The sequence below is a fragment of the Abramis brama genome (assembly GCF_963993115.1).
Source record: "Abramis brama genome assembly, chromosome: 8".
NCBI lineage: Eukaryota > Metazoa > Chordata > Actinopteri > Cypriniformes > Leuciscidae > Abramis > Abramis brama.
This window is the reverse complement of record NC_139970.1, coordinates 17,521,726-17,541,773: the sequence shown is the minus strand read 5'-3', so window position 1 is coordinate 17,541,773 and position 20,048 is coordinate 17,521,726. Positions and strand designations below refer to the sequence as shown.

General features: G+C 36.7%; 1 protein-coding gene across 2 annotated transcripts in view; it reads right to left on the bottom strand.

Moving 5' to 3' along the window:
• Nucleotides 1-3,341: 3,341 nt before the first annotated feature.
• fstl1b (follistatin-like 1b) overlaps nt 3,342-20,048 on the bottom strand; it is a 47,147-nt gene continuing 30,440 nt past the window's right edge. For both annotated transcript variants that reach the window (XM_084122603.1, XM_084122604.1), the window contains 7 exons: nt 19,058-19,090; nt 17,468-17,598; nt 10,108-10,226; nt 8,987-9,099; nt 7,620-7,730; nt 7,184-7,272; nt 3,342-4,968 (listed from right to left, as the gene is read on the bottom strand). In XM_084122603.1, coding sequence (XP_083978729.1) covers nt 4,927-4,968; nt 7,184-7,272; nt 7,620-7,730; nt 8,987-9,099; nt 10,108-10,226; nt 17,468-17,598; nt 19,058-19,090 — 638 coding nt within the window. In that variant the 3' untranslated portion in view covers nt 3,342-4,926. The remainder of the gene's footprint in view (nt 4,969-7,183; nt 7,273-7,619; nt 7,731-8,986; nt 9,100-10,107; nt 10,227-17,467; nt 17,599-19,057; nt 19,091-20,048) is intronic.

The window sequence follows — 20,048 nt, the reverse complement described above, 5'->3', positions numbered from 1 at the left end:
GGGCTCAACTTTCGCTTGGCTCCGCCCGACTGTATATTAACCCTTTACTAGAACTAGCTAGAGAAAAACTATTGTAAATTCTCTTACAACGTACACAAACATCTCGAACAAACTCTATGTTCTCTTCCAGAACTATGTAGGCTATACATTCATTTTATGTATTCAGTCTGAATTGAGAAACTTTAGTTTTCTTTAGTTTTCAGGGTCCCTTGCTGGTTATGTAACCACAGCTGTTGCAAAGATTTTTATTATGCAAGCAGTTCAGTGCAGTTTTTTTTTGAACATCTATCTATTATCCATTTTCCTGCCGCTTATTCGGGGCTATTCATAAATCTGGCTGTTTACATCTAACAAATAGATTTAATTCTACAGCTGTGTGTAGGGTGCATAATGCATTTGGCAAACAAGTCCTGTTTTGTAATTGGTTTCCCCCAGAAATTTTGTTTTTGTCAGCTAAAACTATTAAAACCTAAAACATTTTGTTAATTGAAATAAAGCTGAAATAACATAAAATATAAAGATTAGATTTAAAAAAACTTTAAACTTAAAGGGTTAGTTTACCCAATAATTAAAATTCTGTCATCATTTACACACCCGGAAGACTTTCGTTCATCTTCGAAACACAAATGAAGATATTTTAATGAAATCTGAGAGATTTCTGTCCCTCCATTGACAGTCCATGCAACTACGACGCTTCAAAAAGTTCATAAAGAGATAGTATAATCATATGAATTTGAGTGGTTTAGTCCAAATTTTCTAAAGAGGCACGATCACTTTATATGAAGAATCAGTGAGGTTCATTTTCGTGTTGCGCAGCACATTTGAGCTTCAGCAAGAGCCAGTGAGGTTCATTCTTGTGTTACGCAGCACGTTTGAGCTTCAGCAAGAACCAATGAGGTTCATTCTTGTGTTACGCAGCACGTTTGAGCTTCAGCAAGAACCAATGAGGTTCATTCTTGTGTTACGCAGCACGTTTGAGCTTCAGCAAGAGCCAATGAGGTTCATTCTCGTGTTACGCAGCACGTTTGAGCTTCAGCAAGAACCAATGAGGTTCATTCTTGTGTTACGCAGCACGTTTGAGCTTCAGCAAGAGCCAATGAGGTTCATTCTTGTGTTGCGCAGCACGTTTGAGCTTCAGCAAGAGCCAATGAGGTTCATTCTCGTGTTACGCAGCACGTTTGAGCTTTAGCAAGAACCAATGAGGTTCATTCTTGTGTTACGCAGCACGTTTGAGCTTCAGCAAGAACCAATAAGGTTCATTCTTGTGTTACGCAGCACATTTGAGCTTCCGCAAGCAGGTTCGGATGAGCTTCTGTTTATGGTCACTGATCAGTGTTCATATGTGAATAAATCTGTTCATCATATAAATCGATCAAGTCTCTTCAGAAAATTTGGATAAAACCACTCGATTCCTATAGATTAGTTTTATGATCACTTTATGAACTTTTTGAAGTGACAAAGTGGTAGTGGCCTTGCTGTCAGTGGAGGGACAGAAGTCTCTCAGATTTCATTTAATATGTCTTAATTTGTGTTTTGAAGATGAATAAAAGTCTTACGGTTTGGAATGACATGAGGGCGAGTAATTGATGACAATTTTTTCTTTTTTTTGTGAACTAATCCTTTAGGTTAAAACGTGGTTTAAACGTTGCCTTGGCAAGTAATTGAAATAAAATAAGTTTAAGGATCCTACTAAAATGACTAAAACTAAAAAAAAATAAAGAAAACAATAAAAATGACATAACAAAATGACTGAAACTACTTTGTATCAGTCTCTAGCTCTGACTAGGGTGGTGCTTATCAAGTCCTTTTTTTTTTTTGTTGCAAAATGTTACTGTCTTAACCTCTTAAACTGTTTCTTTTAACTTCAAAATTAGAAATATGCAAAAATGTTGACAAAAAAAAAGATATTTAGAGGTAGCTCAATCATGTGGAAGACTGCCTATGTTAAGCTGTGTGGCGTTACTGTGATATGCAAGTAATATTAAAAGTTGCTGCAAATGAACTACATTTTATTGAAATCAGAGCAACACTGATGTAACAACAATGACAACAATCTCAAAAAAAGCACAAAGTTTTCAACAATCCCTCATTTCTGATGCTCAGCAGCCAGTGTTGACTTTTTGCAGTCTGGATAGATCCGTCGGTGATCTTCCACCACATGAAGGAGAAACTGCAGTTGTTCTTCAGAGTGAGAGAGCCATTGTATACTTGAATCAGAGCCACTCCTCTCTCGGCGTGATCATTGACTACTTTCATTGCATGTATGGTTGCCTGTGCCTCCTGATAATCTGCTTGATTCGGCCAAAGTTCCGAGTCAATTTCAAGGAACGTAATGTAATTTTTTAAACCAAAAAATGTGCTCTAAACCCAAACAGTAACCAAGGTGATCATCAATAGAAATATGTATTGATTCCACCAGGAAAGGTAATTCTGCTAAACCGGGTCATGGATGGATTAATTTGGATTTAGTTTCTACAATAAGTAAACTGAGATATGTATCTAAAATACATATTTAGGAATATATGGTGCATTAGATACTTTTATGGAGATTTTTTTGGAATTTTACTAGCCAGGTACAATACCAATTCAAATGATCTGTTTTTACGAAAATCATCAAAATCTCAGAAAGTTTAAAGCTATTGAGCTACCAGTAATTATTATGTTACTGCCATAAAAATTGGCATGCTGTATTTTCTTATATAAAGGAACAATTTGAAGGGTTAAGAGCATGACAATTGGAGACTTTAAAAATAAGGACCACCCTAGCTCTGACACATTGTCGGATACATGTTGCAGGCTTGTTTACACATTAAAAAATTCAACCAACTAAAAATTATTGTTGTATGCCTTAAACTTTTAAGAGATGCCAAAGTTACAGCCAGCAGTCATTACATTTTTTTTTACCAATTTGAATAAATGAATAATGATGAATAAACTGAAAACAGAGTAGAAATGACGAATTGGAATAAGTTAAATGGATGAACACAAAGATGTTAAAAAACATACTGGAAACATTTGAACGGCGCTTCTGTGCAAAAATATGTCTCTTACGTAACCATTTCTTACAGTCACTTGTGAATATAGAAAAAATAAAAGCCACATTCAAATAGTTAGTTTTCAAATTAAATAGTTTTTACAGGATAGCATTTCATTCCCAGTTGATTACCTCTTGAAGTTACATAAAATCAAAAATCCACACACTAAACGGTAATAATTTTTGTCTTAAAGACTTAAGATATCAAATGTTCGTACTTTTTATTTTTATTATTACATTATTATTAGCATACAGTATATATCAAATAATAATCAGAGAAGTAAATATGAATGAAACAGAACAAGGGTTTTTACAGTAAAATGTTTTAATTCTGCCCCATTGAATAAAACAATCATACAGACATATAAAAGGCAATTGCTAGGTGTCTACCATAATACTGGAAAATTCTTGTGCACTGTGTCCTATATTAGGTGGTTTAAACCTACAGAAGAAGCCACTTCACCCATGGCGCACTGTTTGTATATAAGGCACTAATTACCACAAAGGATTCGTACTGTTAGTGGAATTTAGTGGAAATTAAACAAGCTTACACACTCTCTCTCTCTCTCTGTCACACACACACACACACACACAAATTCTCCCAATTCGGTGGGAATGCAACTACACTACAGAGGCAATAGCGACTCTAATCCTTATTCTGACAGTTATTTTACGTAACAGGTATAAAGTAGTTGCTGGGTCCAGAGTAGTGGTATACCTGGAGGTTTTCGTACAACAATTTAAAACATCCTAAACATCAGGCTTTGGTTTCAGATCACTCCTCCTGTACTCAGTCCCACCTCAACTGCTTAATTAAACTCCTTTATTTCTTATAAACCTGGCTTGTTAGGTCATTTTTATCAATTCAAACAGAGTGGGACTGAACACAGTGAGAGAGTTTCAGCATGAACTGCCTCTAGCAACTAACATAAATACAAGCTCAATGCATTTGTGCAGCAGTATTCTTCTAATCTAATGGAGCTGATACTCTAATCGAAGGACTTTCGATGCAATCGCAGAAAAGGCATGTATGTCCAGTAATAACATGGTGGGTTTGTTGTCCCATAATGATATTAAAATTCAAAGATATTGCCTTCTCTACTTTACTGAGCCACACTCTGCTTCTAGTGTTTTTTGAGTGTATCTACCATCTAAAGCATAAGAGCAAAGCAGCAAACAGAGGAATTCTAACATTAGCACCTTTACGAAAGGTCTCAAGACTATGACTGCCTTCGTGATGAGAGTGAAAGAGAGAGCGAGCTTCTTTCAAGTCACATTTTTATCTGTCAAGCGAGCTTTCACTAGTTTGTAGTTGTTTTAGCATGACTATCTACCATCTGACTGAGGGATATCTCTAGTTTTGAAGCTCTGAAGTCACAGTTTGATGGATGAACCCGTGTTTGTTTTGCTCTCTCAGCATCACTCTCGAACCCTTTCTTATTCTTCTTTCTTCTTCTATTGCCATTGTCTCAATAAAATAAAAAAAAACATTTCCACATATAACTGTAGACAGACAAACAAATAAATGGTATAAAGAATAATACATAAAATCAAACAATAGTGAATAAAACAAGGGCCCCCATAACAAAGTGCTGGGGCCTCTTCGGCATCGTTTGGAGTGACACAATCAAACAATTTACAGCACTCGAAGACATATGAACATACAAAATAATGAAAAGCTAATGAAATATGTAGAAAAATACAGATGTAATGTAAAACACATTAACCAGAGAGTAGATGCAGTACATATAGCAATAAAAGTAATAACCTATTTATTGAAAATACTGTGATTCTTCCAATAACAGTACGTAATCTCAGGAATCCTGATTGTGATCAGTAGGAGAGGAATTTGTCCACATCTTCTCCCTCCTCTTATCTCTCTCTGTCCTGCTTTAGACCTCCTTTGTGCTGGTCTTCATCTTCTCCACAGTCTCCTGATGGAGGGAAAAAGTTACAAGGCTTGTATTTCACTCCTAAAATCAAAAAGCAGTAACTAAAATGACATGTGACAGCCTATGAGGAAAGTCACCTCCTGCAGTTTACAGCCCTTTAAGAAGTATAGCCTATTAGTCAGATGACAAACTAACTCCTCCCTCAAGCTTAGCTAAACCTGCCTTGACTTGAAGAAGCTACTTCTTAGATTCTTATGTCAATGATGTCAACACAACAAAACCACTTACTACTGTATGTCACATTTGGCTTCACTTTACTTGTTTTAAGAGTTAGTACATGAAGTAGAGTGAGACTATAAAATACTCCTTAAATCAGCAAGCTCCTGCTTCTACTGAGGGATTCAGTTTCTGTGTGCCTGCAGTATGTGATAAACCCTAAGTAAAAACACATTTGCGGTGTGCTTGCTATTATCGCTTTGGCAGATTAGTGTGCTTCCCTTGTAATCACACTCGTAATTAAGGTTGATGTGTTCACTATCGTGGTCCACCTTTGTTACTGCTGAGTGTGTCCCCTCTGTAATTTAAAGGGGCAGACGGAACACAGATTAGGAACGTGGTTTTTCTGATGTCGGCACTCCTTTATCTGTTGTGCCTCTGAACACTAGAGAGATTCCGTCTTTTCTGCGCCATTTCTGTAAAGGAGGTAGAGCGATTGCTATAATTGCTCCCTTATTTGTCCCCAAAGGCTTTTGCATTGGCGACGATATGAGAATGCTTTCTAGTGTATGTGGTGCAGTTGTATAACTGGGCCTTAACGCAACCCCGTCCCATTCTTCTACCTGCTGCTCTTCCTAGTATGGTCGGTGATACGACTGTAAAGTGAATATGGCGAGCTGCTTATTCCTTTAACATCTGCTGCCCAGATATTACTAGAAGTATGAAGGAGATATTGATGTGCCTCACTGGTAGCATACAAAGAGAGTCCTAAACAGAGAGAATGGGCATTCATGCTATAACGTCCCACTCTGCCCTCTAGTGTCCCCTAGTGAACTAGGTTTAGAGGCATTCTCATTATCCTTCATATTCTAAAGAAAGAGGGAAAGCTGGGCATTCGTGCTGTTTTGCGTCCCGCGCCTCTCTCTGTTGATTATTCCCGGCGCTAGGAAGTTAGAGTTGGTAGTAATAAGCTCCTTCTATAACATGGGAATAGTATGGAGGATGGGCTTGCATCCCACATCCTCACTGATCGCCATTCTCCCGCTGGCACTGGAAGTGCAGATGGGTTAGCTATGTGCTCCCTCTGTGAACACTTAACTTGAACACCTGTTAATTGGCTAGACAAGACAGGAAAAGTGGACAATACCGCCCACTTCCTTGTCTGTTGCTGATGTAATGTTCGAGATAATATAAAAATGTTTCTCGGTGAATCTAAATTGCGGGCTGCTTCAGTTTTTGTTCACTAGGTGCAGTGTTTGGTAAGCTTGGCTACGTCCTCGTTGGTTCACAAGCACAGCGGGCAGGCAATTAAGCAAGTATGGCGTACCACACATGCTTCAGACACCGGCTCACGAGGGCGTTTCCCATAGTGTCATCTTTGTGTCTTATTCCCCTTCTCATGGAACCATGATTACAATCGTAACCTGAGACAATTCTTTATATTAACCTGGAAGTCTCTTCTGCTCACCAAGGCCGCATTTATTTGGCTTAAAATAAAGTAAAAACAGTAAAATTGTGAAATATTATTACAATTTAAAACAACTGTTTTCTATTTTAATATATTTAAAATTTAATTTATTCCTATGATGGCAAAGCTGAATTTTCAGCATCATTACTCCAGTCTTCAGTGTCACATGATCCTTCAGAAATCATTCCAGTATGCTGATTTGCTGCTCAAGAAACATTTCTGATTATTATCAATGTTGAAAACAGATGTGCTGCTTAATATTTTTGTGAAAACCGAGACCAGAAAACCAGGATCCTTTTATAAATAGAAAGTAAAAAAACAGCTTATATTTGAAATGGACATCTTCTGTAACATTATAAATGCCTGGTGGTCAGTTTTAAACTGAATAAAAGTTTTAATTTCTTTAAAAAAATATTTTACTAACCTCAAACTTTTGAAAGTTTTTTATCAATATATTTTGGTATTGAATGAAATCTAAATATATTTATGGCCTTTTCTTTATTAGATTGGACAGTCAAGAATATAGGAAGCAATTTAAAATTAATTTGCTATGAATGAAGTTAGTCAGCTGACCTGATGCTTGTTGAGTTCAGCCACACGGCGGGTCCACTCCTCTTCAGTCATCTCCTCATCCCCATTAGTGTCAATAACTGGGCTTTTCTCTATGGAGCCAGTCAGTCTCATTATCATGTCATTATAAAAATGTACATTTATTATAAAATCAGTACTTTGGAGAAAAGTGGGGTAAGATGCGTCAGATGTTTCAGAACTTCTCGTCACTTTACCACTTTTTTGTCAAGTCATATTTCTATGGCCTTGTACTGCCAATTTTACAATTCAACTGTCTGAAATGTATATCTTGACATCCTGAAATATATTTGGGTGTATTATTTTTTTATCTCAGTGTCCTTTTGCCTAGACTATGCAGTATAAAGTGGCACAATTTACCCCACTCTCCGCTAATCTATCAAAATATGATGATAAAATGTATTTGATGATTTAAACTCACCATCACAAGTCATGGCGGTGCAGACCCAGTTTCCACACGCGCAGACGCAGCGGTTGCACTCTACCTGTGTCTCGGCGCCGTCCTCATAGGTCTCATCTTCCAGAGCACATTCTGTAATAATACATACACCATACCCATGTTACCACATGCACGGAGAAACAAAATATGTGCTCCAAAAATATGCAAAACATTTCAAAATAAGCTTTCCAAAAGCAAAAGAAGGCTTTGACATTGACTACCAACACTTTATTCTTTATTTACTAGCTTGAAATCAGTGACATCTCTCAGAACATAGCCATTTTGTGTGAAAGGCATGAATTACATGAATGTGCCTCAAACCAAATATGCCTTTGTCCCAGATTCCAAATTCAAAACAGGAAATTACAGTGGGATGACTGTTACTACAACCATTCAGGGGAAACGAGGGTAAATGAATATGACTGAAGTGTGCAGTTCTGAACAGTCATTGCAAGCTGAAGCCAGGACATTTACTTTTGATTCTGAATGATATAAAAGTGCTACTATGAATGCTGCTATGTTGTAAGTTCAATGTCAACATAATTTATAAATGTGATATACCCTTCTCCATGATATTTATATTGTTCTATAGTATGTCCTTTTTCATATCCTGTGACGGATCCACAGGTCCATGTTCTGAGTAGTGTTATTTTAATATTATTTATATACTATTGTAGTTTTTATTAATATTTTGAATAAACTTGTTTTTTTTATATAATCATTTTAGTTTGAGTTTTAGTCATTTTCTTATGCATTTTTGTCATTTTTATTAGTTTTTGTTAATTTTATATTTTTTATTTATACTTTTATTAATTTTTATTTAAGTTTTAGTTGCAGTAATTTTAGTAGTACTTCAACTTTAACTCCTTATCAGTTAGTTGCAAAGACAACATATCTTATTTTCATAAAACTTTTCCATCTAGCATTTAGTTTTTTTTTTCAGCTTTATTTCAATTAACAAAACTTTTTTTCATAGCTTTAGTTTTAGATAACAATAAGTTTGAATGTGTAAACTCTGCTACATATGATATGAGAAGGCAGTTCCTCCCACTGAACTTTCACCTAGTTCTGCATACGGAGCCGATCAGCCTGAGGAACATTCTGTGGAAGAGCGGAAAACCCCTTTCTGCCTCACACAACTACAATTGTGGGAAAACTGTGGAACTGAACTTTGTATTTAAGAAGGCTATTTAACACAGAAGCAAAACCTTGTTCACACATGTGGTTTAAATTGTAGCTGCTCAGATTTTCTGGAGACACCAACATTTCTGACTTTTGCACATTGGTTGAAAAAAGTCTCTATAATCCACATGCTGGTGCAGAAAGAAGCAAGGAAGAAAGAGACTTACTCTTCTCAGGAGGGTTGAAGCCTGGTTTCAGGCAGTTGAGGAACTCATCAAAGCTCAGTTTCCAGTCGGCATTCTCATCTGAGAGCTCAATAAGAGCGTCCACACAAAGGCTCCTGCGAGATACACGTGGGATCATTTTGTAAATTCCTTTTAGGACAAAACGTTTTCTTCAGATGTGATCAAGAGGACATTTTTAGAGTTAAAAACACAAGTCCTATTTGTGTTTCCAATGCACTATCTAGCTAACCAGTAGGACAGTGAAATGTTTGCCCGTTATCATCAGTGTTTGTAGAGTTTTTCCACTCTAGGTCATCCTGACCGACAGATGGACACAATAAACTCCCATGACCTTTACTGTCAGAGAAACAGGAAGAAGTCCTGTGTGAAAGAGATTATTATGATGATTATAACTGTAGTGTAGGCTAGTGGATAGAAATTGTTAGTGGCTGGTGGATAAGGGTTGTTCACTCAAAAATGTAAAGTCTGTCCTCATTTAGACAAAAGGATAAAATATCCTGACTTCACTTTTGCATTCCACTGAACAGTTGTGTCTAAATTTTGTTTTTCGACCAGCTTCTCCGAAGATCAGGAGACCTTTTAACATATATTTTACGTGTAGACATATATTTTCAGCTGATCATTGAAATGAATGGAAATTAAAGGTGTAATTCCCACTTTCCCCTCCTACATTATTAGATTAATGTTGATTACTAATTGTCAATGCCAGGACTTTTAAACTATTTGGTGCCCCCCAATCTTGCAAATTTGGTTATATCCTTGAATACCAACATATGTAACACTAGACCGTTTGTACACTACCATTCAGTGTCACATGATCCTTCAGAAATCATTCTATTATTCTGATTTGGGCTCAATAAACATTTATTATTATCAGATTATTTTGATGAATAGAAGTTCAAAAGAACAGCATTTATCTGAAATAGAAATCTTTTGTAACATTATAAATGTCTACTGTCTTTTGAACAATTTAACCCATCCTTGCTGAATAAAAGTATTAATTTCTTTCAAGAAATAAAAACATCAAACCACCTTACTGACACCAAACTTTTGACCGGTAGTGTAGTGGTTTTGTGAGTGAGTGTGACTGTGTGTGTTTTCACCTGAGTAGACGGTTGTTCTCCTCTTCAACGTAAGAGTTCATCTGAACGGCGGTCTCATTGTGCTGAATGAACTTGAGCAGCTCTGAAGAATCCATCTGAGTGTCTCCGTTATCATAATTCTACCAAGAAGCATAAGAGCATACTGAAAATAAATGTAATGAACTCAGTATTTTCACACTTGAAATAGTTAACCCTCTGTCATTATAAAACCTCAAGTAAAAGGAATCCTGGGTTATCCTGCTTCAAGTTTCACACTGCTCATAATTTACCCGTGGTCCACAATTAATCCTGGTTTTCATAAACTGACACATGGTTCACACTGCATCCCTAAACCCTGGGTTAACAATCCTATTTGCAGTGTCAGTGTCATTTAAAGGCTCTAGCGTTGCGCATCCTCGTATTGCCGACTGAACTATCAAGACTTTTTGGACTATAAAGGTAAGAATGAAGTGATCTCTTCACTCCAATTGTCACAATTGCTGTCACAGTTTGACATTTGTTGTCTCAAACGCTGAAACAACAGTTTATAAGACACAGTGTTTCTGTTGCTGTCCAAAGCACAATAATATAACGCACGATTGGTGAAGTCTTAACATTCTAACACCGCATCGTTTCGCACTGCACACGTTTTGCACCACAATGCGGTTTGGTTTGGTTGTAAAACCAGTGCTAAACCTCTTTAGGAGCAATGTTTCATAACCTCTGCTTCTAAATTACAACTGTGAAACATTCCTTTACCCGGGGTTAAACCTTGAAAAGGCCAAGTGTTGAGATCAGACAAAAAAAGTATGCTTAATTTAATTAACTTTTACATTTTGATTAACAATTAAAGAAATAATGACAATATTTTTTTTTACTACAATTAATTGAATGTTGATTGAATGAGTTATGTTTAACTCAAATTATTAATCTGCTTGACACTGTTTTAATTGTTGGATACAGTCGAGAAGGTCATGACCACTAGAATAAGACAGGCCATTTTAAGTCAAGGAAACAGACATTTTATGTGTTTACATCTTGCTACCTTTCATGCTAAGTTAGTTATCTAATATCCTTAAAGTTCCCATGAAATCAAAATTGAATTTTTTTGTCTTGTCGTATGAATATGTTAGCCCTACTGTTATCTGTAAGCTAGTGTGTTCCAAAACAATGACAAAATTTGCATTAAGAAGATTTAAGCATTCAAATTTACAGTCTCTCACTTCTGTGGATCAATGATTTTGATGGCATCAATCTACTTCAGCTTATCATCAGATATTCTGTCCAATCAAATGCTCCCTAGAATCTAAAGAATTTCTTCCTGCAATGGGATTGTGAGATGCCGCCGGCCAGACTCTGACCGCTGAGGTTATCTGGTCTCTGCGCAGGTTCTGCAGTGAAGTTTGCTCTGAGCAGATAGTCTGATGACTGATATGTCTGATATCTACTCGGTCTGCAAATGTGTGTAGGACAGTAGGTAGAGGAGACTGTGCGCCACAATATATGAACCCTTTTCACATTTCCGGGCTTCTCCGAAGCGGAAGTCATCGTAGTTTGGGTAAACATCTATAGTAGTGAATGGAAATTATATATAATATAATTTTTGTGTTTGCATATTTTAGCAACAGAAAAAAAATCCACTATGGTGTTTCTATAACTTTACAAAAGAAGTAAAAAAAAAAATGAAAGAGATTGATTAAGGTGGTCAGAAGAGAGAAAGATGTAGTGTATTTGGTGTCACTCCCTCAGCTGTTGTATTAGAAACTCTCTAGGTACAGCGGGGAAAATAAGTACTGAACACGTCATCATTTTTCTCAGTAAATATATTTCCAAAGGTGCTATTGATATGAAATTTTCACCAGATGTTGGTAACAACCCAAGTAAGCCATACATACAAATAAACAAACAAAAATAAGTTCAGAAATTAAGTTATGTGTAATAATGTGAAATGACACAGGGAAAAAGTATTGAACACATGAAGAAAGGGAGGCGCAAAAAGGCATGGAAAGCCAAGACAACTGCTGAAAACTTACAGTAATTAAAAAGCAATCCAGCCCCCTGTCAGTGGAAATTAATAACAGCTGGTTCAGTCCCAAATGATGGCCTACAAAAAGGTCTCATTGCCAAGGTGTCACACAAGACACATCTCATGATGGGTAAAAGCAAAGAGCTGTCTCAAGACCTTCGCAACCTAATTGTTGCAAAACATAATGATGGCATTGGTTATAGGCACCATTCTAAGCTTCTGAATGGTCCAGTGAGCACTTTTGGGGCCATAATACGGAAGTGGAAAGACAATAATTTCACCATAAATTTGCCTCGACCAGTGCACCTCGCAAGATTTCTGATAGAGGAGTGAAAAGAATAATCAGAAGAGTTGTCCAAGAGCCAACACCAAGTTGTATGGTGTTTTTAGGGTAATGTGCACTGCCATTTCTCCTCCAAATATGGTGTGTATTATGGCATCCAAACAGTTCAATTTTGCTCTCATGTGACCACACTATATTCTCCCAGTATTTCACTGGCTTTTCCAAATGTTGTGCAGCAAACTTTAAATGAGCTTCAACATGCTTTTTTTTCAGTAATGGAGTCTTGCGTGGTGGGCGTGCATACAGGCCATGGCGGTGGAGTGCATTACTTGCTGTTTTCTTTGAGACAACAGTACCTGCTATCTGCAGGTCTTTTTGAAGCTCTCCACAAGTGATCCTTGGCTCTTGGACAACTCTTCTGATTATTCTTTTCACTCCTCTATCAGAAATCTTGCGAGGAGCACTGGTCGAGGCAAATTTATGGTGAAATTATTGTCTTTCCACTTCCGTATTATGGCCCCAAAAGTGCTCACTGGACCATTCAGAAGCTTAGAATGGCGCCTATAACCAATGCCATCATTATGTTTTGCAACAATTAGGTTGCGAAGGTCTTGAGACAGCTCTTCGCTTTTACCCATCATGAGATGTGTCTTGTGTGACACCTTGGCAATGAGACCTTTTTGTAGGCCATCATTTGGGACTGAACCAGCTGTTATTAATTTCCACTGACAGGGGGCTGGATTGCTTTTTAATTACTGTAAGTTTTCAGCAGTTGTCTTGGCTTTCCATGCCTTTTTGCGCCTTCCTTTCTTCATGTGTTCAATACTTTTTCCCTGTGTCATTTCACATTATTACACAACTTAATTTCTGAACTTATTTTTGTTTGTTTCTTTGTATGTATGGCTTACTTGGGTTGTTACCAACATCTGGTGAAAATTTCATGTCAATAGCACCGTTGGAAATATATTTACTGAGAAAAATGATGACATGTTCAATACTTATTTTCCCCGCTGTATCTGAAACTGAATGCCAAGTTAATGTTACACTTACACAAATTGTTATAAATGTACATTAAACTTTGTAAAAATGAAAATACAAAATGCTTTGCTAGATTTGCGATGTTAATAACTGTGGAAACACATCATCGCAGTAAAAAAAAATTCTTCAGTTTATACAGATGATGTATCAGTGATCAACATAAGCTACTTTGCAACTTTTACACATCATGCTCTTGGTTTAATCTTATCTCAGCAGTTTGTCAGAAGACTGTACTCTGCCTGGTACAAGTGATTTTGACATGTTGACCAATAAACAAGAGTAAAAGGACATGTTCATGATTGAGTCAAACTTCCAGGCTTTGTTCTGCCAACATTTGAAGAGAAAATTTACTCATTTTCATTTATAATGGAATAATTTCCACCCTAATGTCGTGAAAATGAGGAACACAACACAATATATTTTGTAGAATGTTTCAGTGAAAGTCAATAGGGTTCAAATCAACATTTGACCCCATTGACTTCCATTGTTTGGAGAAAAATCAATTTTCTTTTGAGTTCCACAGAAGAATAAAATTCATACAGGATTGGAATGAGTGAGAAAATAATGACAGGAATTAATTTTTGGGTGGACTATCCCTTTAAATACTTTAGAGAAGGATGTTTAACTGATCTGAGCAGCATATGGATTATTAGTCAGGTGATAGCAGTCAGTCAGATTTATGGATTGTGCTGACAGCTGTTCATGACAGCCTTGTTCATCAGCCATCTGTGCGTCACATCTCTGCCAGTGCAAAGGTGAACTAATACTGAAACAGACTGATCCATCAAAAGATCCAACAAACTGCTGCTATGCAAACAGAAGTCATTTTAGGTGTATTTTACACGCCTTAGGAGGCTGCCAGAAAAATGATGTGGCGTGTCCTGAAGGCAATTTGAAGAGCGGCAGGAGGGCGCAGACATTCCCTGGTGGAGGCTAATATACAAAAAGCCCTGATGCTGAAGGAACTAGACCAGAATAAATCTCATTCCTTTCATGACTACACTTCAAACTGATATCAATGCAAACGAGATGTCAAACATTTGTGTTTGTAAATTTGCAGACATTTGGAAACCAAAACTGTCACTTAACCAATTCTGCTTATGTTATGATGTTAATAATTCTGCATATTGTTGGCAGTGGCGGAGCCATATGCCTGAAGCGGCATTTGCTCCACACCAGACACATCGTGCTCTAAAGTTCAAGTTCTCAAAAGTGCCGTGGATGTGTTTTGCAGAAAAATGGTAACAGAAAGGACAATCTATAATGTCAATAAGCAAAGACTTCATTAAATACACAGAAATACACATTCTTCCATTAAATGGTGAAGTCATTATGTAGATACATAAACAATGATTTAAGACAAAATTATGTAATTTAATAGAAAACTATGTGAGTGGCGCTCTGTGGCCCGGCAGATATCAGATAATCAGATATATGGGGTGTTCTTATATCTGAACTTGCGCTCCCGGAGGCGGTTCAGCGCAAAGAGGAGGCGTGTTCCGGCGCAAACGTTCCCTGGTGCTATTTTGCAGTTTCAGAAAACAATTCCGCCACAGACCAGGAAAAAACGAGTCTAAAGTCAGTGGCGTGTTGCGCATGTTATTCATATGCTATTTTAAGGGCGCATGCTTGGCCATAATCAATGTAGCGTGTGCACAACACGCATACATTTTGCTTCTCTCATCTACACAGAGACGCAGCAGTTTTCATTTTTGCAAATCATACATTATTACAAGGAAAAATATTAACACACGAGGGAAATCATTGTTGTGTCCATGAAGATGTGAAAAAATAGGCATAAATCGCTTACACATTTACCCAAATTATTATACACCTGTTTAACCGAAGCTAATTTGGGTGGGTTTCTCCCATCCCCAATGTCACTTCTCTGTCTTTTATGGCCCTGACGAGAATGACAGTCTCCTCGGCTGTGAACCGCTCCTGGCGCGCGCCTGGCAAATTCCCTGTTATAATAGCAATCCGCCATGGAAAAAGCGTGCCTGCTCTTAAAGGGAATGTGAGATGTCGCTCTGATTGGTTTATTTCACGTTACGCCCAAACCACACCTATGAATAATGAAGCTACTTCAGACCAACCCATTTTAGATTTGCGTCGGGCGCAAGAGTCATTTATCCCGCCGGTATAATAGCAACAGCGCCCACAAAGTTACTTGCGTTTCGCGCTTGATACTTGAGTTTCAGATCGTTAAAATAGGGCCCCCCATGTGAATAAAGGGTACAAAAAATAGGTTAGATCACCAAAATGACATATTTAAATGTTTTTTCCTTGAAAAAAATTGTCATGCCTTAAAATAGCTTGAATATAACTCTGCACCCTTGCTTCCTTTAGTACAAGCGGTTCTATGAATATGGAAATGATCCCCGCCTCCACTCACACCAGCTCAGAGATCCACTCGTTGACGATCACACCTTGACCTGATTGGTTACAAGGTAGTTTGTGACATCAGAAACACCAGCGTTTTTGAGACTGTCTTTGGTTCACTGCAGTTTTAAAGAGAAAACACTCAGCAGTGGTGTTGACTTATGAATTTGCACATGGTTTGTCTTAAAGCGTATTAAAAACACCACATTGATGTATAAACAACATTAAAAGCTAGATTTTAACCACAGGGGGCTTTAACAATTTCCTTAGTTCCTAATTTACGCACATGTTCTGTTTTCTGTTATGAATCAGTTCATACAGTTTTTGGTTCGGTCTCATTTATGTATTTATGTGGTTGTTATACTATTACTCCTGAAATCTCCAGCGTATTCTTGTTGGATTATTATTGAAGATAATATGATTATGTTTTTTGTTGTTCACTTCTTCATCGTGCACTTTATTTAAGCCACTTTACACTTTAGCCACATAGGCCTATACACTAATTTGCATACATTTTAAGAACATAAATCTGAACATTGGATGAAGCCACTTGTTTCATTTTGTTGACATATTAAAATTAACTTACAGATTTACAGAAGGAATTTTTTTATCTCTTTTTTTCCCACTGCATAAATCAGAAATTATTTTCAACATCCAGAAGAAGAAGAAGAAAAAAAAAAACACATTTTCACCATGTTTTTTTTTTTTTGGATTAAAATATTTTATAAAATCAGGTAGATAATAAATGAACAAACCTTACTGTAAAAACCTTCAGAATATAGATGGATTAAAACTGTAAAGTTTGATGTAAGTGCTACTGAAGTGGAGATTTCTCTGACTCAGTTTGAGAAAACAACCTTTAAAGGGGTGGTATAATGCCCTTTTCACAAGATGTAAAATAAGTGTTGTATAATAATATGTAAAAACATCCCGTTTTGTGTCTGTTCCTTTAAATGCAAATGAGCTGCTGCTCCCGGCAGAGTGCGGAGCTTCAACAGCTTGCACTCACACAGACATGCACTGAAAATTTAAAAAAACTTTTAGCCTTTTATGTTCAAACCGGATTCAGACAATGATGGAGAGACTCAAAAAGAGGTGACAACGTAGAATGCTACAGGACCTTTCTGAATGGTTAGTTGATGAATTTTTGTAGCTGATGTGTATCTTCTAGTCATTGATTAACATATTCTGTCTTGATAATCTATAAATCGTGTTCAGGGGGCGGGGTTTATGTAAATTTTAGGGTTGTTAATGTTATGATGTTACTAACCTGGGAGGAATGTTGTGTAGTCTCTACCAGCCGTTTGTTGTAGTCCTTAAAAAGCAATTTCTTTAACAGCAAATATCTCCCTTTGCTTTGAACTTTGAGCATTGTAACTTTGCAGATGTTGTTTATGCTCAAACAGCAACATTACACACTAACTAAAGTTAGAAAAGTGAAATCATAATCAACCACCCCTTGAAAGATATGCATTAGAATTGAAATCTACAGATGGAAATACATAAAGTGCAATAAAATAAACACTTAAAAGTTTATTTTGGATGTTTTTGAAACGTAGCCCAAAATCTAAAAACTTTTTGCCGTTAGTGTCTTGTCATAAAGTACGAAATTAAATTCTTGCTGGTTTAATATTTGAAATGACTGCACACACCTTGAAGTACTTGAGGAGGATATCAGTGAAGTTGGAGCCCTTAGTGAACCAGCCATCTGGAACAACCTCTGTCTGCAGCCAGTCGATCACACGTCTGCGCAGCTCGTTACGATCCGCAACGTAACACACAACTTCAGAGATCACACACACAGGCAGACAGACAAAAAGTTAGACAGAAGAACAGAGAAATGATGCAACACATATATCATATGCTAACTGGTGTTTCAGGTTTAGAGAATTCAGCTTTATCCTCCTGGGATCCAGCAAGTCAGTTTTGTTCTTGACAGGGAATATTTTACTGTGAGATCCACTGGTGCATCATAAAGAGGACATCCTGGGCTTCTTAGAAATGTTTGGGAGTTCTCTTCTTGGTTTTTAAAAATGTGTGATTATCATGTTCATTTGATAAATGTCTGATATTTGAAATAAACCAATTTTAAGGAATGAGAAACAGTATTCTGTAAGAAAAAAATCTGTAAAAAAAAACAGAAAAGGTACTAGTAATTTTCTGCAAGAATATTATCTGCTAAGTTTATGGACACTAAAGGGCCGTTTACACGACACCGTTTTCAACTAAAAACGTAAAACTTTTAATGCGTTCTGGACATTCATTAACACGACAACAGCATTTTTGGGGGCCTGAAGACCAAACTTTTGAAAATGGGATTGAAAGTGCAAGTTTTTGAAAATGCAACAATTACCATCACTATGTAAACTACAAAAACATGAACATAGTAAAAGAAAAGAAAGAACAACATAGTAAAAATGGTGATGTCATGTGGATGCGTGTTACGTGTTCAGTCTATAGGCATGTAGTGTTTCTACAAACTGGCATGGCATCGTTTTCACAGATCCGTGTGAACGGGGATCGTTTTGCAGCTTTGCAGTTTGCCACATCAATTTGCAGTTACATCAAAAAAGTAATGTGATTACGTAATGTACGTTACTTGTAATGCATTACTTTACTCGTTACATCAGAAAAGTAATCGGATTACGTAATGCACGTTTACTTGTAATGCTTTACTCGTTACATCAAAAAAGTAATCTGATTACGTATTGCATGTTACTTGTAATGCTTTACTCATTACATCAAAAGTAATCTGATTACGTAATGCGTTACTTTTAATGTATCACTTTACTCGTTACATCAAAAAAGTGATCTGATTATGTAATGCATGTTTACTTGTAATCAATGCATCAATGTTACAAAAGCATGTTTATAAAGGAAATGAGCTAAAATTGGTTGGTGATTGAAAAACAATCACTCTTGCCAATAGCATTTTTATTTTCTTAATAACTGTTGTCCTCTATAGAGCACAAACAATAAACTCATGGTCCAAATACTTTAAAGCCATAAACAAAATGGCAAAGACTTGGTCCCAAGAGATTAAATGCATTCTCTACATCTAAAGAGTTATTTTGAGCGCAAGTAATTCCACTGTCGCCGTGTCAGAGAGGTTATGTCTGCTCTCAGTATCCCTGAGCTCATAAAATGCTGGTAATTAATGGTAATCTGTGCAGCTGACAGATAAGTAGAGTCATCAGAAAGCTCTGGTTTGGCTCTTAGCCAGTGGTCATAATACAACTCACCTGGGCTGGCTGCAGCCTTCTCCTTCTTCTTCTCTGTAAGAGACAAAGGTAAACGTGAGTGATGTCTCAATATCTGCACGTAATTATGACTAAATCTTCCCTTGGTTATCAGCTGAGCAACTACATGCATCAAATACAGATAAGAGGTTACAACGTCACCTCATAGCATGTCATAATGTAACGATATACGTGGTCAGAAAAACATGATATCAGACTTAGACCTGGATTTGACCATATGTTCCACGTCCAATGATCCAACACTCTGTGCTGAGATGGTAATAAGTCTAAGACGTCAGAGTTACAGAGCTGGTCCATTGAAGAGTACATTAGTAAGAACAAGAGAGAATGTCCTGTTCCAGTCAGATAAACTGTTCCCAAGGGATCTCACCAAAGTGAATCAATACATTATGTTCCCATCTCTTATTTTATCCTGTTATCAATCAGAAATGTTGGCTGAAGCATTCCCATGATGCCATTCCTGGGTAAAGGCGGTCCTGATATCCCAAACAACTTCTAATGAGATTTTTTCTTTTACTATGTAATAAACACAGAATGTTCAATGTGCTTACAGTATATTTCTAGCTATTAGCTCTGGTTATTAATTTATTACAAGTAAGTTAAGAAATTAATACGTGTATTCAGCAATGATGCCTTCAATTTATTAAAAGTGACAGTAAAGCTGTTTATAAAATTACAAAAGGTTTCTATTTCAAACAAATGCAGCTCTTTTGAATCCTAATTTAAAAATATTTCTTTTTTATTAGTTTCCACAAAAATATGAAGCAGCACAACTGTTTTCAACATTGATGATAATAAGAAAACTACCACTTTAACGCTTCTAACAGATCATAAAGAGATCGTAAAACTACTCCATAGGAATTGAGCGGTTTAGTCCAAATTTTCTGAAGAGACACGATTACTATATATGATGAACAGATTGAATTTAGGCATTTATTTGATTGAACCTCATTGGTTTTTGCAGAAGCTCAAA